This window comes from Mesoplodon densirostris, chromosome 3 (assembly GCF_025265405.1).
Source record: "Mesoplodon densirostris isolate mMesDen1 chromosome 3, mMesDen1 primary haplotype, whole genome shotgun sequence".
In the NCBI taxonomy this organism is placed as follows: Eukaryota; Metazoa; Chordata; class Mammalia; order Artiodactyla; family Ziphiidae; genus Mesoplodon; species Mesoplodon densirostris.
Genome location: NC_082663.1, coordinates 61173429 through 61200626, shown reverse-complemented (window position 1 = coordinate 61200626; position 27198 = coordinate 61173429). Strand labels below are relative to the sequence as shown.

Genomic DNA, 27198 nt, shown 5'->3' with positions numbered 1-27198 from the left:
GGCTCGTTATCCATGACATCGAACTTACACTGACAGACCTATCAAAAGTCTACACCAACATGGAACAGAGACACAAGTGTCATACATCAAATACCCATAAAATCTCCCAGTGGCAAAACTGCTAGAAGTTTAGAAGGCAGGAAATGCACCAAAACGTTAACAGAATTCTTTCTTTGGGGGATTATAAACAAATTGTAAGTTTTTAGCTTAGTTATGTTTTCTTACTTTTATACATTGTGTGTATTCCTGGTCTAACAAAAACCATAAATGATAAAGTCTAGTTCTATAATTGGGTGGCAGCCTAGCAAGCCTCCTTCACTGGAGTGGATCTAGCCAATTCTGGTGAAGCCAGAATCACTTGTGTGTTCTGTCCATGTGTAGAGCAAAGACTCTGCCCATGAGGAAAGATGTGGGGCATTAACATAGTTGAATACATATGTATGTTTAATAATAAGAGCGATGTTCTTCCCCCAAACTTTTGGGATAGTAAAAGACCAGGGAGGAGGACGGTCTCTGGGGAAGGAAGGGACAGACGGGAGTTAAGTCCCCATTCAGCTCAGGGCACCAGGGACCTCACAGGCTGGAGTTGGAGCAGACTGCAGAGATCTGAGTCAGTGCTCTGGTTTCACAGATGGGGAAACCGAGGATGACACAGTGGGTCAGGACACGCATGTCCACCGCACGTGGCTGCTCCCTCACCTGGGAAGGGGCAGCCAGGAAGGAGGGAGGAGTCCAGAGGCTCATCTGTCCTCAGGACTCTGGCAAGGGCCCTCTCCCGAGAGTTTTCCTTCCCACTCCTGACCTCTGGAAGAGGGTAGCCCTTCCCAGAGCAGGCCCTGGCTCAGACAGCACCCACCCCCATCCTTTTAATTCTTCCACCTCAGCATTTCCATTTCCTGCCAGTGATGGATGCCTTTTATGCGGCATTTGATTCTACTCCAGTGGTCTGAATTCATGGTGATTTAAAAAAAAATTCCAGGAGGTCTCTTTTGCCTTTGGGCAAAAAGAAGATACACTTACTGTCTATAATATAGAAACAAAGCTTCCTTTCTTGTGGAGAAGGGCTCCCTGCCAATTACAACATTTCACACTGGGGGAGTAGCTTTTGATTTAAATAGCTGCCAGCAACTTACCTCTGGGCTACTGTTTATCTATCAGAAGTACTGGGCCTGTTAAATGTGAACAGTTTAATAACGCATTGGCTGAATCCCAGTTGTGAGTTTGAAAAAGACAAAATATGTGTGTGCAAGTGGGAGTGGGTGTTTACAGAAGCAAAAGGATAAAAATATGTATGTGCATATTCTTCCCAGGAATCTTTAGAGCACCTTGAACTTGACCAAAACTACACCCAAACACATACTGAGTTGAAACAAGAAAACAGACTCTCTAGGTTCTGATTTGCCTGACTTACCTGATTTAAGATGTCAGTATCATGCTGTGCACTTAATAAGCTGTTTACCACTGTGATATGGTTGTTGATAACAGCTAAATGAAGAGGGGACTCCTTAGGCTGCAGAAAGAAATGACATTTCAAATTCAAAAGATTCTGGCTTCATCAGTCAGATCAAAAAGCGACTCATTTCATCAGACATTTCCTGATAATCTCCTGAATCCTGGTACTGACCCACATGGCTGCAGGCCCTTAGTAAGTCTTCAGCAATCACTTCCACGCCAAGGCTGTACAGAAATCCCGCTCACCAGCAACCCACTTTCCCACTTCATTCATTCTAGAACTTGACACTGAGCACCTATTATGGGCCAGGCTCTTTTCAGGATGTTAGGGGTTCAGTGGTGAACATGGCCCATCCTCAGGAATCTTTCATCTAGTAGGGAAAGCAGATATTGATTTTTTTTTAAGTCACAAAATAAATGTACAGTTACACATTGTGATAAGTGCCTTGAAGGAAAAGTGCACAGTGGTAAGAGAGCACATGTGGGTGTGGGCCGAGGGCCAAACTTTCTGGAAGTCAGAAAAGGCTTTCCTGAAGAATTGACATTTGAGCTCAAATATGAAGGCTAAGAAAATATTAAATAGCTTAACTGCAGGACTTCCCAGAGGCTTCAAAGAGCTCAAGTGCAGTGGGAACAGCCACAAGGAAGGAACAGCATTCCCCTTCAGCATTCCCCCGAGTTGCTTTGATCTTGGGTTCTTTCTCCCTAGAGCATGTTGTGGGACTTATGCCCCACTCACCCAGGGGCACCATCCATGCTCAGCCCTCCCACCTGTGTAGAGTCCAGCCATCGCGTATTCACCAGGCCCTCGCAGCCTGCTCCCCTTTCCTCCTCCTTTGTGGCTAAGCCGCCTGTCTTCCAGCCATGCGCTCAGCCACCTCTACCACGGGCTTCTTACCAGCCCTGCCAGGCTCAGTGCCCACCTCCAGGGTCACACACACAACCTCCTGCTGCCTTTGCTCCCACCCAGCTGCCACTGGCCCAGGAGGCTCGAGAGAAAACACATCTCCGGGGGTAGAAAAGGCAGATGCAAGGAGGAAAGAAGGCGAGGAGAACACAGGTAAGGTGTCAGAGAGTGAGGTGAGGGGCAGGGGAACAGGTGTGAGAGAGCAGGGGCAGAAGATGCAGTGAGACTGTGTGGACAACAGTAGTTAAGCTGAGAAGCAAAATGCGTGGAAAGAGGGAACACAGATGCTGTAAGGTGGGGGGTGAGGACGGGGTGCAGTGCTGCTCAAGCGGAGTAGATGATATTAATCAGCATCATTTATGCACACACAACACATTCTCCTAATGGTGCCTACTACTCACTCACTTCCCCTACAGTTTATACTCTGAAACACCGGGCTAACAGCTTTTCATTCACAACCACCCTAGCAGTTAGGGCTTCTCTTCCCCACTTTATATATGAGGCACAGAGGTGAAATCACTTCCGTGAGGCATCGGAGCTAGGAAGGAGCAGAGACAGGATTTGAACCCTGACTCCTGACTCCAGCAGCAGCACCAGGCTCCTTCCCAGGAAACAGGGGTAGACGGATGGAAGAGAGATGTAGTGAGTTAGCAAGGGATTCACCAGCACACAGAGAAGAAGGAAAGCAGGGGCAGGTGGAATGCTATGTCTGCGTATGTCAGACTGTCCAAGGGTGAGCAAGGGAAGTGGGAGACAGATGCAGCAGAGGGGCAGCAGGAGGGGAAAGCCTTCTGTGCAGACCTCTTCTGCTCAGGGAGGACCTTCTCTCTAGAGGCGCTAAGGATGAAAAAAGAGAACGTAGCCCTCGTCCCAGGGACGTAAGCAGTGCCCTTCCTGCTGGGAGCATTGGCCTTGCTGGGGCCCAATTCCTCCTGAGAAACAGGAAGCACCCTTGGATGGACCAGGCAAGGTCAGAACCAGTTCCCCTAATGCTATTCTCCAAAAACTACCAGTCATGGGTTAAATCACATCCCTCCTCTCCAGTTAATACAATAAATAGTCATGGCTAAGCAATATCAGAGAAAAGAATATTCTCACAGGAGAAATGAAAGTAGAGTGAAAAATAGGGGAATGTTTCCCCATCTAATTCCAGCACAGAGGGCCTTTGTTAATTCTACCAAAGCCAATTCGAACTTCAGAAAACCTAAATCAATACAAATGACTGACTTTCAAAAGAAAAACAAGATCGGTCAGTGAAGGGGAAAAATAATCATTCTCCTTCCTATTAATGGCAGTTTCACCATTTTCCAAGACTGAAAAATTTAATACAAGACTGGCATCTCTAGATACATGAGAAAAATTAACTGCAGCAAATGCAAGTATTTAAAACACAAAGATTTCATTTTGTTCAGGAACTTCAATGACTTTCTAAAATTCATCCCTTGGATTGTATTTCTTAAGGTTAAGACTCGGTCTCCAAAAGAAGTCAGTCTGCCCTCCCAGAAAGAATTCCTCTTTTGTGATCACTTGTCTCCCCCTCCAGCCCTCCATGCATCTGCAAGGAGCATCTCCCAGCACAGCCAGCCTCACAGAGCTGGGATCAAAGCCCATGTTATCATAATAGACTGACTCACTTCCACCTTCTGGTGCAGATCAACGTCCTCACTGAGAAGAAAGCTGACAAGGGATGCGTGGCCGTTCCGGGTTGCTATCTGCAAAGCACTGGTATCGAGCTGCAGCAGGAGAAAGGCGGAGAGAGAAGGCAGGGAGGGATTCCCATTAGAATCTAGCATGGTTTCTGGTGTTCATTCCATGGTAATCAATTAATACAATAAAATAGTATGCCTAGTTAAAAAAGAAAATTCAACGTGTTTCTGATCATTTGGGCCTGGGGGGGCTTTTGGTTGCTTCTAGGTATCTCCCATTTAAAAGAGACAGAGTCCTAGACAACACATGCCTCAGGCAAATATGAGCTAAAATCGCTTCCCTTCTCCAGGAAGTACGAAGTGGACAAGGGCCAAGCCTTCTCTCTATACACCCTGCAAAACCCCTCCTTGAGCCAAAAGAGCTGAACTTGGTATTGGCCCCAGAAGTGCATCCACCCTCTCCCGCCCTGACCATTTACTAGCGACTCTCCCCTTTACAGGTACCACCTCAGAACTCAGCATGATTGCTGCCTATGTGCAGGTTCCCTCACAGCCCTTTCACTCAACTTCTTTAGCATCTCTCCTTCACTTAGTGCCCATGCTAGAGGGCAAACTACTTAGATCAGGGCCTGCTCTTGATTATCCTGCCCTCCTCCAAAAGGCCTTGCAAGAAGACAAGCTCAGTGGATAGTTATTGCCTGATTACAGTTGGTCCCCCAAATTCATGGGTTCTGCATCCGCAAATTCAACCAACCATGCATCAAAAATATTCAAAAAAATAAATTCCAGAAAGTTCCAAAAAGCAAAACTTGAATTCGCTCATGTGCTGGCAACTATTTACATAACATTTACATTCTATTTACAATTATTTACATAGAATTTACATTGTAGTAGGTATTATAAGTAACCTAGAGATATGTAAAGCACATGGGAGGGGACTTCCCTGGTAGCGCAGTGGTTAAGAATCCGCCTGCCAGTGCAGGGGCACGGGTTCCAGCCGAGCCCTGGTCCGGGAAGATCCCACATGCCACGGAGCAACTAAGCCCGTGCACCACAACTACTGAGCCTGAGCTCTAGAGCCTGCAAGCCACAACTACTGAGCCCGTGAGCCACAACTACTGAAGCCTGCACACCTAGAGCCCATGCTCCACAACAAGAGAAGCCACCGCAATGAGAAGCCTACACACCACAACAAAGAGTAGCCCCCGCTTGCCACAACTAGAGTTAGCCCGCACCCAGCAATGAAGCCAAAAATAATAAGTAAAAAAAATTTTTTAAATAAAGTACACGGGAGGCTGTGCATAGCTTACATGCCAATACTATGCATTTTATTTAAGGGACTTGAGCATCCTCGGATTTTGGTATCCCAGGGAGGGGGTGTCCTGTAATTGCAGGATTGCTGCAAAGTATTTTCAGGTCCTCAGAATAAGGAGGCTGTAGGTTAGTATGTTTTCCTAGAATGGCTGCATAAGTATGTCCCATCCAATATGCTCTTCTGCAATGTGACCCTGCCACTCCCCACCAAAGAGTGGGGTTTATTTCTTCACCCCTTTGAATCTGGGTAGACCCTGTCACTGCTTTGGCCAATAGAATATGGCAGAAGTGACAGTGTGCTAGTTCCAGGTGTGACCCTTACCTGGCCTGGCAGCTCCTGCTCCCTACATCATGGAAACCAGCTGCCATGCTCTGAGAAGGCAATGCAGATGCCACACGTTGGTGCTCTTGTCAAGAGCCCCAGCTGATAGCCAACCTCAACTGCCAGGCATGTGAGTGAGCCACTGTGGACATCCACCTCAGGTAAGTCTGCGAACGACTGAAGTCCTGGACGAAACTGACTGCAACCACATACCCGACCCAATGTAAGAATCTCCCGGCTGAGCTCAGTCAACCCTCAGAGCCAGGAAAGATAACAGTGCATTGTTCTAAGCCACTGTGCTTTGGGTTGGTTTGTTATGAAGTAATAGATAAGTGGTATAAATACTCACAAGAATGATACACGATCTGACCAACTGGAGTCTAGCTTGAGCTGATACTAAATGCCTATATGACCTTGAATAAATGGCCTCTCAAGGATGGGCCTCTATGTCTTCCTCTGTAAAAATGACATAAACACCTATATTACTAGTTTTCTGTTGCTGCTAATAACAAATTACCACAAACTTAGTGCCTTAAACAATACAAATGTATTATCTTACAGCTCTGGAGGTCAGAAGTCTGAAATGAGCCTCACGGAGTGAAAATAAAGGCCTTTCTGGAGGCTTTCAGGAGAATCAATTTCCTTACCTTTTTCAGTTTGTAGAAACCACCCACATTCCTTGGCTTGCAGCCCCCTTCCTCCACCTTCAAAGTCAGCAGTGGTGTGCTGAGTCCTTCTCCCGTTGCATCCCTCTGACCTCCCTGCCAGCCTCCCTCTTCCTTTTTTTTTTTTTTTTTTTTTGCGGTATGCGGGCCTCTCACTGTTGTGGCCTCCCCCGTCGCGGAGCACAGGCTCCGGACGCGCAGGCTCCGGACGCGCAGGCTCAGCGGCCATGGCTCACGGGCCCAGCCGCTCACGGGCCCAGCCGCTCCGCGGCATATGGGATCCTCCCAGACCGGGGCACGAACCCGTATCCCCTGCATCGGCAGGCGGACTCTCAACCACTTGCGCCACCAGGGAGGCCCCCTTCTTCCTTTTTAAAGGACCCTGGTGATTACATTAGGCTCACCTGGATAATCTCATTGTTAAGGTCAGATGATGAGCAACCTTAATTCCATCTGCAAAGCAACCTTAATTCCCCTTTGTCATGTAACCTCACATACTCACAGGTTCCAAGGGTCATATGTGGACATCTTTGGGGGCCGTTATTCTGCCTACCACACCATCCTACCTCTTTCTCTCAAACCAAAGCAACACTTGGAAAATAAATGAGCTAGTAAATGTGTACAATAATCACAAGTATCATCTTATTCATTCCACAAAAAATTATTGAGCACTTATTACGTGTCAGCCCCCATCTTAGACCGCGGGGGCTATGACTAAACCAACAAAATCTCTGACGTTACTTTCAGGAGGGGTGGACAATCAGTTGATTGATAGATCAGTAGATCAGTAGACTTAGAACCCATTTATTAGCTTCTAGACATTATTAGAAGAATAACATCAGCTAGTGACAATGAGAATGCTACAATGAGAAGTAAAATAGCATGACTGGATGGTTACTTCCCAGTGAGTGATCAAGAAAAGCTCCTTGGGCCTCCCTGGTGGCGCAAGTGGTTGAGAGTCCGCCTGCCGATGCAGGGGATACGGGTTCGTGCCCCGGTCTGGGAGGATCCCATATGCCGCGGAGTGGCTAGGCCCGTGAGCCATAGCCGCTGAGCCTGCGCGTCCGGAGCCTGCGCGTCCGGAGCCTGTGCTCCGCAACGGGGGAGGCCACAACAGTGAGAGGCCCGCATACCGCAAAAAAAAAAAAAAAAAAAAAGAAAAGCTCCTTGAAGGGGCTTCCCTGGTGGCGCAGTGGTTGGGAGTCCGCCTGCCGATGCAGGGGACAGGGGTTCGTGCCCCGGTCCGGGAAGATCCCACATGCCGCGGAGCGGCTGGGCCCGTGAGCCATGGCCGCTGAGCCTGCGCGTCCGGAGGCTGTGCTCCGCGGCGGGAGGGGCCACAACAGTGAGAGCCCGCGTACCGCAAAAAAAAAAAAGATACAGGCAAGAAAAGCTTCTTGGATAGGATGATGTCTAGACTGAGATCAGAATGGTAGGAAGTGTCCGCCCAGTGGAAAGATCTGACGCAGAAACAGCCTTGTGAAGAGCCCAAAGCCAGGAACCCTACAGTGGGAAGAGCTATAGGAGTCTGTGGCATTTTATCCATGAGGCACAACAGGCACAGTGTGTAGGGACTACAGACTTCTTAAGAGCTAAAGAAATATTTGAAATCTTAAAAAAAAAGGTTGGGCTTCCCTGCTGGTGCAGTGCGTAAGAATCTGCCTGCCAATGCAGGGGACACGGGTTCAAGCCCTGGTCTGGGAAGATCCCACATGCCAGGGAGCAAGCCCGTGTGCCACTACTACTGAGCCTGATGCACTCAAGAGCCCGCGAGCCACAACTACTGAGCCCGTGCACCGCAACTACTGAAGCCCACGCACCTAGAGCCCGTGCTCCGCAACAAGAGAAGCCACCGCAATGAGAAGCCCGTGCACCACAATGAAGAGCAAACCCGGCCCGCGGCAACTAGAGAAAGCCCGTGCGCAGCAACGAAGACCCAACGCGGCCAAAAATAAATAAAATAAAATAATTTATTTTAAAAAGTCATGCCATTCTTTATTTAAAAAAAAAAAGTTGGTTCCAAGATACCAAAAGAAAAGCACAAGACTGAAGTGAATATTTAATTGACATGTTCATACTTCGTTGATTGCTAAATGTAATCTTCATAAAGTATTCATTACACTGTTAACAATTTGTAGGTTAAATTTTTTCACCTCCCTCAAATTCTCAGGTCTGCACAGAGTTCTAAGAAATCAGTCAATCATAAATTAAGGTAGTTTATCGTATCCAAATGATTGTAAATACACAAATAAAAAAGCCTTTAAAAGATAATTTACAGCAAAAGAAAAGAGATATTTAATGTGGAATGTGGGGGCATTTAAAGTTATTTGATAAGATGTGAGGATAGGGCCTCCAGAAATATGGAATTCTTAGGGTCTACAGAAAGTCTTCACTGGACCCAGGGTAGCTAGGCAGCCTCTCCACCCAGCCCCAATGGAGGCGGTCTCCATAGGCAGCTAAATCCACAATCTCTCCCCACTACCCTCCTCAGAAATGACTCAACCTTTACCCCCTCCCCTTAGCTGGGTGGGTGCAAAGCAAGCTCCTGGAGAACAAGACTAACTAATGTCAGCAGGTGAAGCATTTCCAAGATCAAACACAGTAATCACCTACAGATGTGAAAGCAAAATGAGCCTCACACAACCCTGGTGTGTATCCTTGCTTCTGGCTTCCTGCTTCCTGCTGCTTGTTTCCCCTGGGGGGCCTTTACTGGCCTGGGTGGAGACAGGTGTGGACAGCAGCCGGGGGTGGGGGTGGGGGTGCTGAGGCTATTGATCCAGGAAGTGTGCTAATGAACTCCGGGGAAAACCCAAGATAATGAAAAGATGTAAAACTGACTTAGGACAATTTCCAGGCTGCCTGGATGAGGCCAAGGCCATAAGGATATGGACAACGTGGAGCCTACAGTCCTGGCAGGGTGGGGAGAATGCAAGCATGTGAAAGCCATTACAAAGCAAAACCTTCTGAGGGCCAAATAATTAAGTACAGAAGGGAGGGAGGCACAGAGCAACGGGGTGAGCCAAAAGGAGTGATCCCAGGAGGATCTTGCTAATAAGGGAGGCCTTTCCAGGGAGGCTGCAGACTGGGGGCAGAGGGGCACCTGGGCATGACAGAAAAACAGCACCACTCTCCATATTCTGAATGTTTCCTGGGCCCCGTGAATTCTTAACTTTGGGTTCATTTATTGCATAAAACACCTTGCAACGTCAGTGGGAATCACTTCACCCTACATATTCCACTCTCTCTTGCAATCTTGTCTATGTATATATAATTTTATACAGTGAGGGACTTCCCTGGCAGTCCAGTGGTTAGGGCTCGGTGCTTTCACTGCCATGGGCCTCGGTTGCATCCCTGGTCAGGGAGCTAAGATCCCACAAGCTGCTCAGTGTGGCCAAAAAAATTTTTAAATAAAAAAAAATTAAAAATAAATGAAGAGGGCCTCCCTGGTGGCGCAGTGGTTGAGAGTCCGCCTGCCGATGCAGGGGATGCGGGTTCGTGCCCCGGTCTGGGAGGATCCCATATGCCGCGGAGCGGCTGGGCCCGTGAGCCATGGCCGCTGGGCCTGCGCGTCCGGAGCCTGTGCTCCGCGACGGGAGAGGCCACAACAGTGAGAGGCCCGCATACCGCATAAAAAAAAAAAATAAAAATAAAATAAATAAATGAAGATCAGTGTTAAAGGATCTCAGCACCAAAGTATTTTGTATTTTGCACTTAGAAGAAGGCATCATCCTGTCTTCTTCAGGCTCTAGAATGACCACTTGGCTTTTTACACAATTTTCTTTTTCAGCATCTACTGTGTATAAGCCAGGTACTACTTGTTTCTAGGAAGAAAACAAAGTAGAATAAAAGTGTCTGTTTGAGAAGCAACAACTATCTGCTACTTTTGCCCTATTTTCAATTATTCTCCAAATAACTTATTCCCCAAATAAATAGGAAGAATGGTATTGTTTTTGAGGAAACGTTAATAGGGGAATGTCAGAGGTAAGTCATTAATTCTTACCCCAAAGAAAGCAAATTATTAATACAATCAGCCCTCCAAATCCCCATGCCCCCCACAGTTGGATGGATAACCACGGATAAGGACTGTATTATACCATTTTACATAAGGAACTGGAGCATCCATAGATTTTTTTTTTTTTTTTTTTTTTTTTTTTTGGTACGTGGGCCTCTCATTGTTGTGGCCTCTCCCGTTGCAGAGTACAGGCTCCGGACGCGCAGGCTCAGTGGCCATGGCTCACGGGCCCAGCCACTCCGCGGCATGTGGGATCCTCCCGGACCGGGGCACGAACCCGCGTCCCCTGCATCGGCAGGCGGACTCTCAACCACTGCGCCACCAAGGAAGCCCCATCCATAGATTTTGGTACACCTAGGCAGGCCTTAGAACCAGTCCCCCGCAGATATTAGGGACAACTGTATTAATTCTACAAAAGCCCAGTGAATGGGTCAGTGCAGGACCAGATTACCCAAAGAACATTCTGAGTCCCCCTCCCTGTGTGAGTAAATAGACATGGAGCACATACTTTATTTGGAATGTTGATATCACTTCCTGCTGCCAGTAGCACTTTGCTGCATTCTTCATGACCTCCTTCAACAGCTAAGAAGAATGGTGTTTCGCCATTCTAACAAACGGAAAAAAGTTAAAATTAATTGCCCCTTGGCATGGAATGAAATTACTTGAGAAACAGCATGCTTTCTCTATCTCTTGTGCATTACTCTTAATAGATAGCATTTATTGAGCATCTATGTGCCAACTTATACTGCCAAGACTATATGCTTTGGCACAGTTTAACTGCACAACGACTCTGAGGTCAGGGTTATTATCCCCACTTTACACATAAGGAAACTAAGTCTCAGTTGAAAAGTGGCAAAGCTAGGATGCAAGTCTAGCTCTTTGGCTCCAAAGCCTGCTTTTTTTTTTTTTTTTTTTTTTTTTGCGGTACGCGGGCCTCTCACTGTTGTGGCCTCTCCCGTTGCGGAGCACAGGCTCCGGACGCGCAGGCTCAGCGGCCATGGCTCACAGGCCTAGCCGCTCCGCGGCATGTGGGATCTTCCCGGACCGGGGCACGAACCCGTGTCCCCTGCATCGGCAGGCGGACTCTCAACCACTGCGCCAACAGGGAAGCCCCAAAGCCTGCATTCTTAACTACTCTGTTATGCTGCCTCCTTTCTCACCTTCCCTCCATCATTCATACTCTCAATCTTTATTAATCTAACAAACAGTTATTAGACACCTGCTGTTTGTCAGACAGTAGTAGGCATTGGGATTGGGAAGACAACTAGAATCCAGACCCTGTCTACAAGAAGGTAACAGCTTGTTAAGAAAGATAATCATGGAAATGAGGAACTAAAATGCAGTATGAAATACAAAAATAGAAGCACATTTGTACCAAGTACAGTTTTAACCTTTAAAACTGATTTAAAATATTGCATGTCATTTAAAAAAATGTAATACCCTGCCTTAGTAATTAAGGTTCCTGAAACTCATTATGATAAACACTAGTAGGACAAAGTGAGTTTAGTTTAGGCCACAACATAGAAAAGAAGGAACTGGTCTCACACAATAGCTACTTGGATACTTCCCCCTCCTCATGCAGATTCTTTCCTAAAAATATTGGGAAGAAATGCAGAATTCCTTCCCCACGTCCTAACCATTCTCCACCTTGGACATTATTCTGCCTAACAGCTAGGATAAGTTCAGACAATTTTTTTTTTTTTTTTTTTTTTTTGCGGTACGCAGGCCTCTCACTGTTGTGGCCTCTCCCACTGCGGAGCACAGGCTCCAGACGCTCAGGCTCAGCGGCCATGGCTCATGGGCCTAGACGCTCCGCGGCATGTGGGATCTTCCCGGACTGGGGCATGAACCCATGTCCCCTGCATGGGCAGGCGGACTCTCAACCACTGCGCCACCAGGGAAGCCCCAGTTCAGACAATTTTACTAGCTAATTAGGTACAAACAATCACGTTAACAGGGACAAAAGAGCATGGAACCAATGTTCCTATCCCACCGAGATGGAAAAACTGTATCCCAGCAGCTTCCCCTGAGAGCCTGGGACAGCCATCTGTTAGAGAGGAATTTCTTTTCATAATCTGCCTTCTTTTCCAGGAAAAGAGATGCCAAAAGGCAAACCCCAGTGGAAAAATATTTGCAAAAACTGTGAAGGAAAGAATTAATGTCTTTAATATATCAAGAGCCTAATAAACATTTATATCTTTGACCCAGCTATCCTACCTCTAAGAATATACCCAAAAGAAATAATGAGGAATACAGACTAAAGTTTGTATACAAAGAGGTTCATGACAGCATTACTTTAATAGTAAAGAAAAACTGAACAAAACCTAAATGTCAGGGGATTCCCTGGTGGTGCAGTCGTTGAGAGTCTGCCTGCCAATGCAGGGGACACGGGTTCGAGCCCTGGTCTGGGAAGATCCCACATGCCGCAGAGCAACTGGGCCCGTGAGCCACAACTACTGAGCCTGCGTGTCTGGAGCCTGTGCTCCGCAACAAGAGAGGCCGAGGTAGCGAGAGGCCCGTGCACCACGATGAAGAGTGGCCCCCGCTCGCCGCAACTAGAGAAAGCCCTTGCACAGAAACGAAGACCCAACACAGCCAAAAATAAATAAATAAATAAATATATTAAAAAAAAAACCAAACACATAAATGTCCAAGAGCTAAATAACAGTTAAGTGAATTTTGGGCAGGCACTAAAAATATACATGCATAGGAACACAAAGAAAACTGGAAGGAAAATACATCAGATATTTACAAGATAATCCTTTCAGTGTACAGAAAAATATGAAAATTGCTGTTTATTTTTATCTCTATCTTTAAAATTTATATTTCTGGCATATGTTTTATAATATATTAATTTAATTATAAATGTACATGTGATTAGGTGCATGCTCAAACTTTCTTTACTGGTATGAGTTTGCTATCCAGAATGTTTGGAGACCACTGCTCTAGAGCCTAGTCCCATGAGCCTAGTCCAACTGGTCAGGCAACAGCCTATGTCAGGAAACAGAGGCAGCCCAAGACTGTATGTTCATTATGGGCTTCATCCAAAAGGCTAATATCATCACTAGATACTTTACTTTGTGCAAATAAAACCTATCACAATCTACAATTACAGTTTGTTGGACTTTATGACTTTTCCTCAATGTGCCCCAATGCAAAAATAACTAAAAGGTAGATGAAATCCAAGTGCACACATTCCAGTGGTAAAGTATTAAAGCAAAACAGGGCAAGCACAACTAAGACTTTAAATTAAATCCTATGACTATAGGACTGGATCTCTATATTGATTTGTGAAGGCCAATCATAGCTAAGATTTATCCTGGGTGAATCATGTTCTTTTTGAGTTTCTCACATTCATAACTCTTATTCAAGAAGACCAAATTCCTAGGATCTTCTTTAAGTTAAACTAGCTCAACCTGATCATTGCTACGTCAGATGGTCACACACATAAAAATAAACAAATCAAGGCTCTACTTTTGTCCATGATCCTCAGCTGAAAGCCTGGCTTACATTCTCCTAGGAACTGGAAGAGAGAAAAAGGAGGATAATAACAATATGTACCACTGATACCGATGGTAACCAAGATCTCACTTACTGCACCCAGATAACACCGGTGATGACACCGGATACCACTTGTTGCACACTTACCATGTGCCAGGCACCATTCCTTGAACTAAGTGTGTGACACAGCCTTTCATTTGAAACCTCACTAAGGCCTTATGAGGCTATTAGATAGATGAGGAAGCTAAGGCTGAGAGGGGCCAAGTAACGTGCCCAAAATCATCTAGCTGGGGTGATGCAGACAGGATCAGACCCAGGCAGTCAGAGCCCTGCTTTTAATCCCAGTCCAGGGATGCATGTGACCAGGCTGATTTTGCTTCTCTGGTCCAAGGGGAATACTGACTTTTCCCAGGCATCACACATGTCCACTTTCACAGCCTTCAGTTTTCATTTTGTTGCCCACAGTTGCTATTTTTATGACCATACGCCACCAACTCTAAGTCACATCCGGTTTCTCATGTTAACATATCTGAGATCAGGATGCACCTCACAATCTCAGTCAACCGGGCAGCAGACATGATATAGCTGTCATGGCTTGTGATTTGCATTAAATCAGAATGGGTGTCAGTGGCTTAGAAGAAAATCTCAGAATCTATAGCAGGGCACCTTTTGAAGAAACACTGCATCACAAGAACCTTTGAAGGCATAAAAGACAACATTTTGTCTGGAAAAGCAAGGACATCAAGACTCTGAGTGAGAAAGTGATTTAGAAGAATTCGACTCAATGTATGAAGTACAGGAATACTTAACCAAGCTCCCTTGCTTATTTGGTCCTTTGTATGTATATGATTAAAAATATCTAAGATAAAAGTCTAAAAACTCAATAATATAAAATATTCTAAATGACAAGAGAGTTTTTTGTGTCCCAGTTTAATTGGCAGCATTATTTTTTCTTAGTGTTACATGAAATAATGATGTGCCTTACAATCAATGGTGTCTTAAAGTAAATGATTATATTACTTCTTAAAGTAGCTCTCAGGAGAGCTGCCAAGTTAGAATTCGTCAGAATATTAAACTATGAAGTCCAAGAGGACTCCACTCACGTGAGTCTCCAAACAGTCAGCCTCAAAGGCATTGAGCCAGAGGCTAAAAAGTGACCACCCAGAGCAGATGACTCACAAGGGGTTTACAAGAACCCCAGGCCCGGTTTCTAACTCCCTGCCGCCCTCCACCTGAATATACCCCCTCCCCACTCCGGTGCCTCAGAGTGAAGCCTCCAAAACCCTTACTACTCACCATGCATCACCCCCTCCTCCCCTGTACCCCACAGCTCAGGGATGGGCACCCCACCCTCCTGGGAGTCCAAGCCAGAGAGCTAGGGGCCAGAAAGTCTGCCCTCTCCGTATCCCCTGGTCACAGATCCTGTGGCCTCTGTCTCCTCCTACCACCTCGTCCTGCTTGCTGCCAGTGAGAGCCTCGGTGAGAGGCTTTCTGTAGCTCTTGCTTCAGCCACTTCTGCAGTCACCTGACTGGGACTCCCCACCTCCTGCCTCTCCAGGCACCAATGCCCCCTTCAAACCACGGTGACAGTTACCTGCCTACACCCAGGATGGACCCCATCCCTGTTTGCTGCGTAAAACCCTCCAGGTCTCTGCTGCCAATAGGTCAGAATCACCCCTCCTCCTGGTGAGCACAGCCTTTCATGGTCTCTCTGCCTTGGCCCACTTGGCATCCACCTTTCCCAGCCCACCCATCCTCAATTTCTGCCACCCTGAACTTGTCATTCCCAGGACACACCATGCTCTTTCATGCCTTGGTTCCTTTACAAATGGGCTCTTCCCTCTGTCTGAAATACTCTACCCTTGTGCCCTCCTCCAATCTCCTCGTACCACTGTGCATTCAAATGCTCAGACCCACATAACATACCACCTCCTCTGTGAAGCCTGTGATATTTCTGAAACAGATTTTCCTTTGTGTTCCCACAGCACACTGTATATACATCTATTACCACACTTAGCCCGATATATTATTTTTTGTATGCTCTTCTTGCCCTGTAGGCTTCTGGAATAAGAAAACATACTCTACCTAGCATAGAGCACATATTAAAAATTTTTTTTTTTTGGTGAATAAGTGAATGGTTTAACAAATGAACCACCATGAGTTACTTTAGACTGTTAAAGCTGTGGATAGAGTAGTGGCCATGTTTTCCACAGTTTTAAGTGAAATTCATACTTTTAAAGTGTTAAATGAAAATAAATAGCTGTTTGAAAGAGAAGGGAAAAATCCATCCATGCTCCTTGCTCTACCTTTGCTGCTAATTTGCTAGCAAAAGTGGGACAATAAAAGTAATTCTATATAACCTTGAGAAGGCAAACTGGTGAAAGATTTCTGGGAGGTAGTTTTAGCAATATATACCAAAAGATTTTAAAATGTGCAGAACTCTTTGACCCACAATTCCTCATCTAGGAATTTCTCCTAAGGAAAGTGCCAAAGATATGCACATAGACATGGATGCCCACCCAGTGTTTCCCTCCCTGGTCAGGTGGGGCTGAGTCTCCCGCAGACCTCAGTGGAAGAAAAGAGCAACTGGAGTTGACAGTAGAAAATTCCATGTAGTCCATTGATGTCACAGACATTTATGGAGGAAAATTGGCAATCTGGACGATCCACTGAAAAAGTGGGTTGATTTCACCTGGATATTCGATGATTCCCTCTGACTGTAGTAACAACTGAACAACTCTACTGCTCACCAAAATGCCATCACCAAATCTACACCTCAACTGTCACTCAGCAAAGAAATAAAAGGCCATTTCACCTTGTTCTTTTCTGAAGTATGCAGATTAAGGAAGATAAGTTTTTCTATCATTTCAATGTGGCCCTGCTCTGCCGCCAAAAGGAACGGTTTTCTTCCTTTCTGAAAATCAATCACAAACTCCAGTGTTCATTATACACTTACTGAGCAGGCAAGACAACCAACAAAGCGGGCAGCAGTTTGAGGGGAGGGGATGGCGAGGAGGCCAAGGTGGTGATTCTGGTCACAGCATTCTGGGCCCTTCCTAGGGGAGGGTGATAACAATCCCTCTCACTTCAAACCAGATCCATTTCTGAGTTGTTGCCCCAAATTGTGGGAATTCCGCATCAGCACAGAATCATTTTTATGGGGGCAGAGAAGTACTGTTTGGAAACGGTCTTCCCAAGCACCTGGGGAGATGCCACCTCACAATCAGACAATGAGATTCCCTTTCAAATGTAACAATTTTACCAACTTTCTGCATTTATTGAATAGTTCTTTCACTCGACTATTTATTGAGAAGCTGATTTTGTTCCAGACCCCATCTGAGTCACCTGCATATCGCTCAGTAAGCCTTGCCTTACTGATAAAAATGTTTGAAGCAGAAATTGTCCAGGGTTTAATATTTATGTGACTCATTCAGACATGACATGTATCAACTGCTTCTCTTTAGGCTCTCCTTGCTTGCTCATATATTTACCTCTAATGTTCACCAAGAATCCACGGGAAAACTCTTGAGAATAGGTCAATATGAAATGGGATGGAGAAATTAGGAATTATCCAGAGAATATAGCTTAAGAGGGATGTTTAGGTGTGATTTGTTTGGGAGGAAGGTTCAAGTGCAGAATCTTCTGATTATGGCAATTTCTCTAACTTTTCACATTGCAAAGGGAGACTGCATTTTCAACAGCCAAAATGTCATCGAGAACAATGAAAGACCCATAAAAAACTCAATTTTCTAACCTGAGATATTTAAAAGCAGGAAAAGAAGTTGGGGTGGCAAAATAGCAGCAGAAGTATTTTCTTTGATTAAAGAAAACATTCACAGATTGGCTTGATATGTTATTAACTAAAAGCTTAGCAAGATGTTTGAAATGTGAAAAGCAAGATACAAGACTCTTTAGAAGAAGGTTCCTGAATCTAGATTTGTTATCTGATCTCCTGTTAATGCAAGATAATAAAAAGATAATGGTCACTGTTAACTTGAGATAGCGGCTCATGATTCTCCGACAACCTAAAGAGAAATGAAGGAAAAGTGCTAAAATAATAAATGGCCAAAAAAAAAGTGTGTATAGATCAGCCCTCCAGGGTTCTGCACTCATGCATTAGGGAGGCCGGAGAAACAAACTGGCACCAAAAATTCACCTCATTTATATTCTTGAGCCAGATATGTGGTCAATTAGACCTACATCCCCAGCCCTTCAGAGTTTGAAATCCTGACTCATCATCGATGGTTCTCATCAAATCACTAAGGAAGGGCAAAGGGAAGAGACAGAAACTGCCTGGGGCCTCTGTTTGCCGCTTGTGAGATTAGACCCCTAACTGAAGATCAAGATCTAGTCTTGAGCCATGAACAGCTCTTGGGAAATGACAGAGCCAAAATTACTGTCTGGCTTTTACAAATATCTGTGAATACTGACAACAGATAAAGGTCCATATAAACAAATCACAATAAGGAGGATGAGAAACACTGATGATATACTAGATGAAAACATTCAGTCACACACCCTTATAAATCAGTCACTTTTTATTCAACAATTATTAAGCACCTATGTATATGTCAGATACTGTGCTAAGCAAGAGTGGCCAAGATAAAAAATATGGCACCCCGACATTAAGAAGCTCAGAGTCTGTTAGGGAAGACAAACACACATATGAGTGATCATAATGAAATGCAGGACCTGAGCTGGCGATTTGTGGGAGTACATAACTCAGTGTGAGTGTTTGTTTGTGGCTGGGGAGCAGGTGACAAGAAATGGGGGGAGACAGCCTTTAAAGGTTGCTAATGCCCTGGAACAGCAGGAAAGAGCACTGGTGACCTGTTTCCTGTCCCCATCTTTTCCACTGGAGAACAGCCCCTGTGCCCCATTTTTGTGGAGCTCTTCATTATAGCTCCTGCCTCTTCCACCATCTACCCCTTGGCCAGAGTGTTTGGTTCAGGATGGTCACGTGCCAAGCCACAGGCCAATCAGAGTCACCTGTGAGCTTTCATATATTAAACTTGAGGCTGCTAGTAGCCATCTTTCCCACCATGTGGAGAGTAAACCTATCAATAATGCCAACAGAGACAGCCAAGAGTTGGGAGGAAAAAGAGCTGGATCCAGCCATACCTGAAGCCAGTCAGATACACCCTCAAACTCTTTAGTTAGGAGTGAATAAACTACCTTTAATGTTTATTCTAGATTAAACTGGATTTTTGTCACTCATAACAAAAAGAATTCTAACTAATACATATTTAGCCATCTGGGGACATACACTACCGAAGTATCAGGAGTCTGTTCAACTTTAAAATGGCCTTATTCTTTTATCCTTGGTTGCTACAAAGTCTTGCATTTCTGCATACCTAAACAGAGTGACAAAGGACCCACCCACAAAGAAAGCCTAGTCTGGTAAGAAATGGGAGGTTATCAAAGATGAAACATTTTTCCTCGCCAAGAAAGCAGCTATTACTTTAAACTTTGTATGACCTTTAAAAAATGTTGTCATCAAGAAGAAAAGTGAAAGCCAAATTACACAAAATAAGAACATTTAAAGTAGTCTCTATCTTATAAACATATCAAAAGGTAGCATGAAGATGAGGTGACAGTAAAATGAGATACAAATCTTTTCTCCCATCTCTAGTATAAGTTATTAGGCAAAATACCAAGAATTTCAAAAATGTGGGTTTTTAAAATATATATAGTTTCTTATGTCTTATTTCATTTTTTAACCACCCAACCCTTTTAAATTACACTCAAGGGGGCCTCTATCCAGTGCAGTCTCGGAGAACTGAGGCTGCCCTCACTTGGAAGGCAGGGAGGTTTTCCAGCCTGGAGGACTGTGGAGCCGGGTGTCAGGGCCTCAAGCTTCAAGCCCCACACAAACCACAACAACTTCCCAGCTCAGGAAGGGATCCTGAATCCCCTTCTTAATTAACAAAAATAAGGAGGGTCCAGAATTCCTGTTCCTTTTTCCTTTATTAACTTAATGTGCATTTAACCTAATATGTCTTAATTCAATGCATTTAAATTGTTTGCACATGAATAAGTCTGAGGAGTTGCAATTATTCATTAGAAATTATTTTTCATTTTTAAGTTTACTACCAGGGTTATTTGACAAGTTACCAAGTTCAGTAAATGTTTCACAAACAGCCATTAAATGTGCACCTTAAGTCCAACCTGGCCATCCCTTCCCACAGGGATCCCAGAGAGGGTGCCCTGGAGAGCCTCTGAGGAGAGGAGGCCGGTGGAATCCAGCACGAAGTCCCCCGGTGTCTCCTGGGCATGTCTACACACCCAAGACATTTCCCTTCACCCTGTGATCAGGAATCCAGAGCAGAACCCTAGTTGAAGGGGAAAACCAGCAGGGCCCTGAATAACTAGAGATTTGAGAGAGGACAAGAACATGGCCATGAGTAAAAAGTGCTGAAAGAGCAGTGTGTTGCATATGAAGGCATAGAACTGATGTGAAAGGGAGCTGCTGGGTCAGTTCTCCCCAGATGGGAGTCAATAGGTCTGATGAAATCCAAGGCTGTTAGATGTGGGCCTCAGGTCCACATAGGAAACTGTCTTCTCAAATCCCTTCATGATTATCCCCAGTCCTCAAAAAAAAGGATGTTTCTTTGCATTTGGACCTCTAGAGACTTCATATATAGATTCTTTTAAACCAGTGGAAGTTCCCCAATATATGCAGCTGAAACCAACCTAACGTCATACCACCAAACTTTATAAACATTCAACAGATACATGAGTGGCTTCTGAGGCCATTCCATTCTGTGTCCCTCCCTCTCCAAACATTTTAGTCTGAGTATTTATTTATTTATTTATTTATTTATTTATTTATTTAATTAATTTTTTTTTTTTGCGGTACGCGGGCCTCTCACTGTTGTGGCCTCTCCCGCTGCGGAGCACAGGCTCCAGACGCGCAGGCTCGGCGGCCGTGGCCCACGGGCCCAGCCGCTCCACGGCACGTGGGATCCCCCCAGACCGGGGCACGAACCCGCGCCCCCTGCATCGGCAGGCGGACTCTCAACCACTGCGCCACCAGGGAAGCCCTGAGTATTTATTTTTGATCACTAGGTGGGAGTTTACATGTAGATTCTAAATATCTAGACTGCTTTACCTATGACTTCTCCTGGCTGCTCTAATCTCTCTCCCCTGGAGAGGCCACATGATTTCTAGAGCTATGGAATTGGGAGAAACTTCAGTATACTCCAGTGTCCTCCATCTCTCCCATCTCACCCAATCTCTTCCAGGCCTAGTTAAATTCATTTTGTTAATAAAGACCTCCTCCCTGTAAGGCTTTCCTTGTTAGCTTTTGGAGTTCCCTCTAGGCTAATGAGAAGGATTACTAACACTGGGCAGGTATAAAGGCTCTCCATCACTTTCTGTGGATAAGAAACTAGGGAAGAGGCTTCCCTGGTGGTGCAGTGGTTGAGAGTCCGCCTGTTGATGCAGGGGACACAGGTTCGTGCCCCGGTCCGGGAAGATCCCACATGCCGCGGAGCGGCTGGGCCCGTGAGCCATGGCCGCTGAGCCTGCGTGTCCGGAGCCTGTGCTCCGCAATGGGAGAGGCCACAACAGTGAGAGGCCCACGTACCGCAAAAAAGAAAAAAATGAAACTAGGGAAGAAGGCCCGCTGTGAAGGCGGAGCAGTCTTTTCTATACAGTGCATTTCATGAGTTCCACAATATCTTTAAGCAAATACAGATGGAAAACCCAACGCTGAATTAATTGACCCTGAGCTCCTGATCCCAGTTCCTACTGGCTTTTGCCAGTATCCTTGACCTCACTCACAGATCTCAGAAAAAGGACAGACTTTGTCTTTTTATTGATTAATCCAGGTTTCTTTAGGACTAAAATTGGACTCAGAGATTCTTCTCTCCCTAGATGACCCAGTGAACTCATTATTTGCTCATTCCTCATATGTCTCTCCACCCATCTTAATTTTAGGTCCTCTTAGCTTCACATCTATCTGGCTCTGCACAGTCTGCTACCAGGGCTCTTCAGCCTTTTCCCCAACAAATAATCAGAGTTGGAGGAAGAGGAGTGGAACAGGACAAGCCCAGAGCCTGCCGAAGAGATAATGGCCAGCAGAAGCTCCAGAAGTGGGGAAGGTTCCCCACAAACTGCTTTGGTCTTTGAGCCCCTTCAGCTTGCCTGATCCTCCCCACACACAGCCGTCTCCCGTGAAAGCAACCAGAGCCCAATGAAAAGGAAGATAGTCCTGTTCTGACACAAAACAGGTGCTGATAAACAAAAAGGTCCTACTGGGCTTCCCTGGTGGCGCAGTGGTTGAGAGTCCGCCTGCCGATGCAGGGGACACGGGTTCATGCCCCGGTCCGGGAAGATCCCACATGCTGCGGAGAGGCTGGGCCTGTGAGCCATGGCCGCTGAGCCTGCGCGTCCGGAGCCTGCACTCCACAACGGGAGAGGCCACAACAGTGAGAGGCCCGCATACTGCAAAAACAAAAAAACAAATCCAAAAAGGTCCTACTGTATAGCACAGGGAACTATATTCAATATCCTGAGATAAAAGAATATAAAAAAGAATATATATATTATATGAATGTAATATATATAACCGAACCACTTGGCTGTACAGCAGAAATCAACACATTGTAAATCAACTATACTTCAATAAAAAAACAAAATAAAATAAAAAGAAAGTAAAAAGAATGTATATATATGTATAACTGAATCACTTTGCTTTACAGCAGAAAGCAAACACAACACTGTAAATCAACTGTACTTCAGTTAAAAATACCTTTTATTAAAACAAACAAACAAACAAACAAAAAATCAGGTCCTGAACATGTATCTGCTGAATTGAATTGAATGGAATTCACTCATAGGCCACACTCCTAGTTAGCCTGGATCAAGCTGGAATGTCTGACTTCCTCATCCTGACATTAAATGCTGTTTGATTATGGTTATCAGTTTCAGGAAATTAGATAGCATTTTACCCTATAATAATTATCATAATAACTAACATTTAGTGAGCACTTACCAACTACCAGGTTCTCCGTTAAGTGCTTTATAGTCATTAACTCATTTAAGCATTCCAACAGTGGCTACTCTGATATACTACTACATAGGAATGGCTTAGGGGTGGCGTCTGATTGGAAAGGGGTGGTAGAATGGCTTGCCATTTTGCTCACTGACATAGGTATTTGTATATAAGATTGAGGAAGCATCAAAATCATTTCTATCAAAGAATGGAGGTATTGCTGATAAAAAATGACATGGAGGTCAAGACATCCACCCCCCACCCCATCATGCCTTGGTGCTACCATGAAGTAGGTTTTATTATTCCCATTGCACAGAGGGAGATACTGAGGATTTCAGCAGTTGGAGAACTTGCTAAAGCCACATAGTTAATATATGCCCAGGCCTCAGCCCAAGTGTGTCTGCCTCCAAGCTGTAAAGGTTTAGTTGCTCAGTCATATTCAGAAGAAGTAAAATAAATTTATAGACTTCACTTGAAGAAATGGCTTTTGTTGTTATTATTTTTAAGATTGAGGTCAGAAAAAAATGTGAAGGTTTTTTAAAAGAGGTGAAACAAAGCAAATATTACTGATTAACTTCTAGAGAGACTTTAATGGAGAGTAAAGTTCTAGAGGCACAGTGAAAAGGAGGTTCCATTCAAAATCCAAATGCCAATCCCACAGAGGATATTATCCTATGAAAAAAGCCTAGAAGGAGATATTCCAGGGAAAAGACAGTCCCTAGCACATGGGCAATGCCCACTGTCCTCTGAGAAGGGAGACGGTACAGCACGGTGACTAGAGTCAACCAGACTGGAATTCAAACCCTGGCTCTGTCACTTCTCAGTTTGGAGCCCTCAGACCAGGTACCTGGCCTCTCTGGGCCTCGACTTCCTCAAATATCAGTAAATATAAGACTTCCTTTGAAAATAAGTAAACTATTTTTTCTTTATAGGATTACTGTAGGGATTAACAGTTTAATTCGTTCATCCAGCAATGATTTGTTAAGCATCCATACGTGCCAGGCCCTAGACCTCTCGCTGAAATAATGTGTGGACACAGCATTCCTCTGGGCCAAGCACACTAACGAATACTCCATAAGTGGTAGCTGTTACTATATCACTTCTTATGAAAGGAAAGAAATATAGATGGATATGATAAAATTGCACTATATTCCATGGCTCATTATACCACAGCCTTGGGTCAAATACATTCCCAAAAGGTCAGGCATAATGGAGTAAAATGCAGGCACCCAAACAGGGTGGATACTGTCCACCCCTGGCCAGGATGAGGGACTAGAGGCGGCTTCCTCAATACCTCCTGCCCTCCCCACATGCAGGTGCTAGGGCCACCACCGGCACCAACAATTTCCTTCTGCTCTGTGGTCTGCCAGACAGAGAGAGGATCCAGCTACAGGGTCAGGTCTGTCTGTGCTGGCTGCTTTGGCAGTTTCTGCAAGGGCAGGAAGAAAGCAGAATCTAGTGGGGGTGTATTTGAGACCTGTCCGCCCAACAGCAAACACACCTCATCAGGCTGGTCCAAGTCCCACAGGTGCAGATCTTGAATGAGTACTCCACAATGCACATGTTGTTGCTCTGAGCCCCAAAGTGGAGGGCATTCACTCCATCCTAAAGAGAGCCAGGGTAGGGGAGACAATTACACTGCAATCTTCTCCTCCTGCACTGTGAGGATAGGGCTTCTGTCCAGGTGTGATCCACATACCTACCGGATTCTTGGCTCTCTGGTCTGCTCCAGCTCTAACCAGCATGAGCATGATCTCGAGGCTTCCAGACCAGGATGCAAGGTGAATTACTGTCAAGCCATGCTTCCTCCAGAAAAGAGAAGAAAGGAATCGTCACTTGGGTGAGCCACCACACTGTCTCAGCCAACAAAAGCTAGGTTAATACCTAACTGTTGAAAATTAAGAAATGACAGTTTAATATACAGCAAAGGTGATGTTTCAATTCTATGGGGACAATGAATATATTTAATAAGTGGTGTAGGCACAAGTAGTTCTTCATCTGGAAAAAGATAAAATTAAATCCTGTATCATATCATACATACAAAAAAAGCACAAACAATAAATATATTAGAAGAAAATCTAGACTATAATGTATAGTGTTTTAATTCAAAAGTTATAAAAGGAACAGATGATAAACAAGACAATAAACAAATGATGGATTTTTAAAAAATGTATCTTAATAAAGATAAATGGTTATTTTCTGTAATACATGAAGTACTCTTACAAATCAAAAGAATAAGGCAATTAAACCCATTGAAAAATGGACCCAAAAATGTGCTCTCTTAAGGTATTAGTAGAAATGAAACCATTATAGTTTAAGCAATCTGGCAATATCTATTAAAATTTTAATACAACCAGCAATCCCACTCCTGGGACTCTATCCCATGAAAATAAGTGTTAGGATCTAATGTTATATAAATAAGGTTATTAATTGCAACCCTTAAAGCTGAGTGCAAGGTAAATGTCCATCAATATTGGAACACTGAACAAATCAGGGAACAGTCATACCACATGATGTAGGCATTAAAAATAATTAATTAGGGCTATAACAATTGACATGGAGAGACTTCCATTAGGTAGTTGTTAAATGTGGAAAATAAGATGCAGAGAAAATATAATATGATCCCATTTTTTATAAAACAAGCTATGACCAAAAACTCATATGTGCATATGTATGTATCTATATCTATTATAAGTGGGTAAGTGGATAGATAGATAACAATGTGGATATGGGGACTTCTCTGGTGGCGCAGTGGTTGGGAATCCGCCTGCCAATGCAGGGGACACGGGTTCAGGCCCTCGTCTGGGAAGATTGCACATGCCGCGGAGCACCTAGGCCCGTGAGCCACAACTACTGAGCCTGCGCCCTGGAGCCCGTGAGCCACAACTACTGAAGCCCGTGAGCCAAACTACCGAAGCCCGCGAGCCTGGAGCCCGTGTTCAGCAATGGGAGAAGCCACTGCAATGAGAAGCCCGTGCACTGCAACAAGGGGTGGCCCCCACTCGCTGCAACTGGAGAAAGCCCGCTCGCAGCAACAAGAGCCAACACAGTCATAAATAAATAAATAAATAAATAAATTTTAAAAAACCCAATGTGGATATGATCATATGAGCATGAGGAAAAGTACCGAAATAAACACACAGATCCCACATTGTTAAATGTAGTTACTGGAGAAGAGGAAATTACACAAAAAAGAAAAAACAGAAAAGACTGAAGTTATAAAAATAACTCTATTTATGCATAAATTATTTAAAATACACTCTCTCAGTAAAATCACACATGCATAAAAGAGACTGAAGGAGAGATTTCGCTCAAGACCTAGTGACCTGCAGTGATGCTGGGGGTACTTAGACTTGTACACCGAATGAACAGGAAGAGAAGTGTGAAAGGAAACAGCCAGCAGTTAACACTTGTCTCAGGGAGGAGGGATTGGAGGGCTGTAACCTGAGGAAAATTGAGACCTGTGCCCTAGGTCCCAACTTAAAGAAGTATATAGAGCAGACATTATGAGCATGATCTGTAGACTCAAATGAAACTGACCTCAAACTCTGGCTCTGCCACTTTCAAATGCTATAATCTTGGTCAACTTAGTCAACTCTTAGCCTCAGGATCCTTAATTGTAAGTTCATGTGTCTGCTTTTCTGTTTCCTTTTATCCTTGTCAAAAAATCATCCATTAACTACGAATGAGGTCTGAGGATCTAATGTATCACATGGTGATTATAGTTAATAACACTTTTATATAATTGAAATTTGCTAAGAGAGTAGAATTTAAATGTTCTCATCAAAAGAAGAAATGAGGTGATGTGTGTGTTAATTAACTAGATGAGAGGAATCCTTTCACAACGTATACACACACTGAATCATCACCAGGTACACTTTAAATGTACCACAGTTTAATTTGAACCATACCTCAATAAAGCTGAAAAGAATTTTTAAATAAATCTCTTTTAAAATGAAAACAAACAACAACAACAGCAAAACCCATAGGGGAAATGGGGCAGGGGCTCAACACTCAAAAACTCTGTCATTGACACCTTTTTAAAAAGATAGGACCCTGCTATGGACTGAATGTCTGTGTTCCTTGATAATTCATATGTTGAAGCCTAATCCCCAATGTGATGGTATTTGAAAGTCATGCCTGTGGGAGATAATTAGGTCAGGAGGGTGGAACCCTCATGAATGGGATTAGTGCCCTTATAAACAGACACAAGAGAGCTTGCTTCCTCTTGCCACTCTCCACTGAGAGTGGATAAAACCAGAAGCAGCTCTCACAAGATGCTGGCAGTGATGTCGTCTTAATCTTGGACTCTCCAGTTTCCAGATCTGTGAGAAATAAACGTTTGTTGTGGAAGCCACCCAGCCTATGGTATATTTGTTAC

The 27198-nt window shown here is 44.5% G+C and overlaps 1 protein-coding gene across 1 annotated transcript in view; it reads right to left on the bottom strand.

Moving 5' to 3' along the window:
• The window catches only part of ANKDD1B (ankyrin repeat and death domain containing 1B), a 54733-nt gene that overhangs the window by 8099 nt on the left and 19436 nt on the right, over window positions 1-27198 (bottom strand). The window contains 7 exon segments of the mRNA XM_060094363.1: window positions 1412-1510; window positions 3994-4092; window positions 10827-10925; window positions 16635-16733; window positions 24319-24362; window positions 24365-24422; window positions 24521-24623. Coding sequence (XP_059950346.1) covers window positions 1412-1510; window positions 3994-4092; window positions 10827-10925; window positions 16635-16733; window positions 24319-24362; window positions 24365-24422; window positions 24521-24623 — 601 coding nt within the window.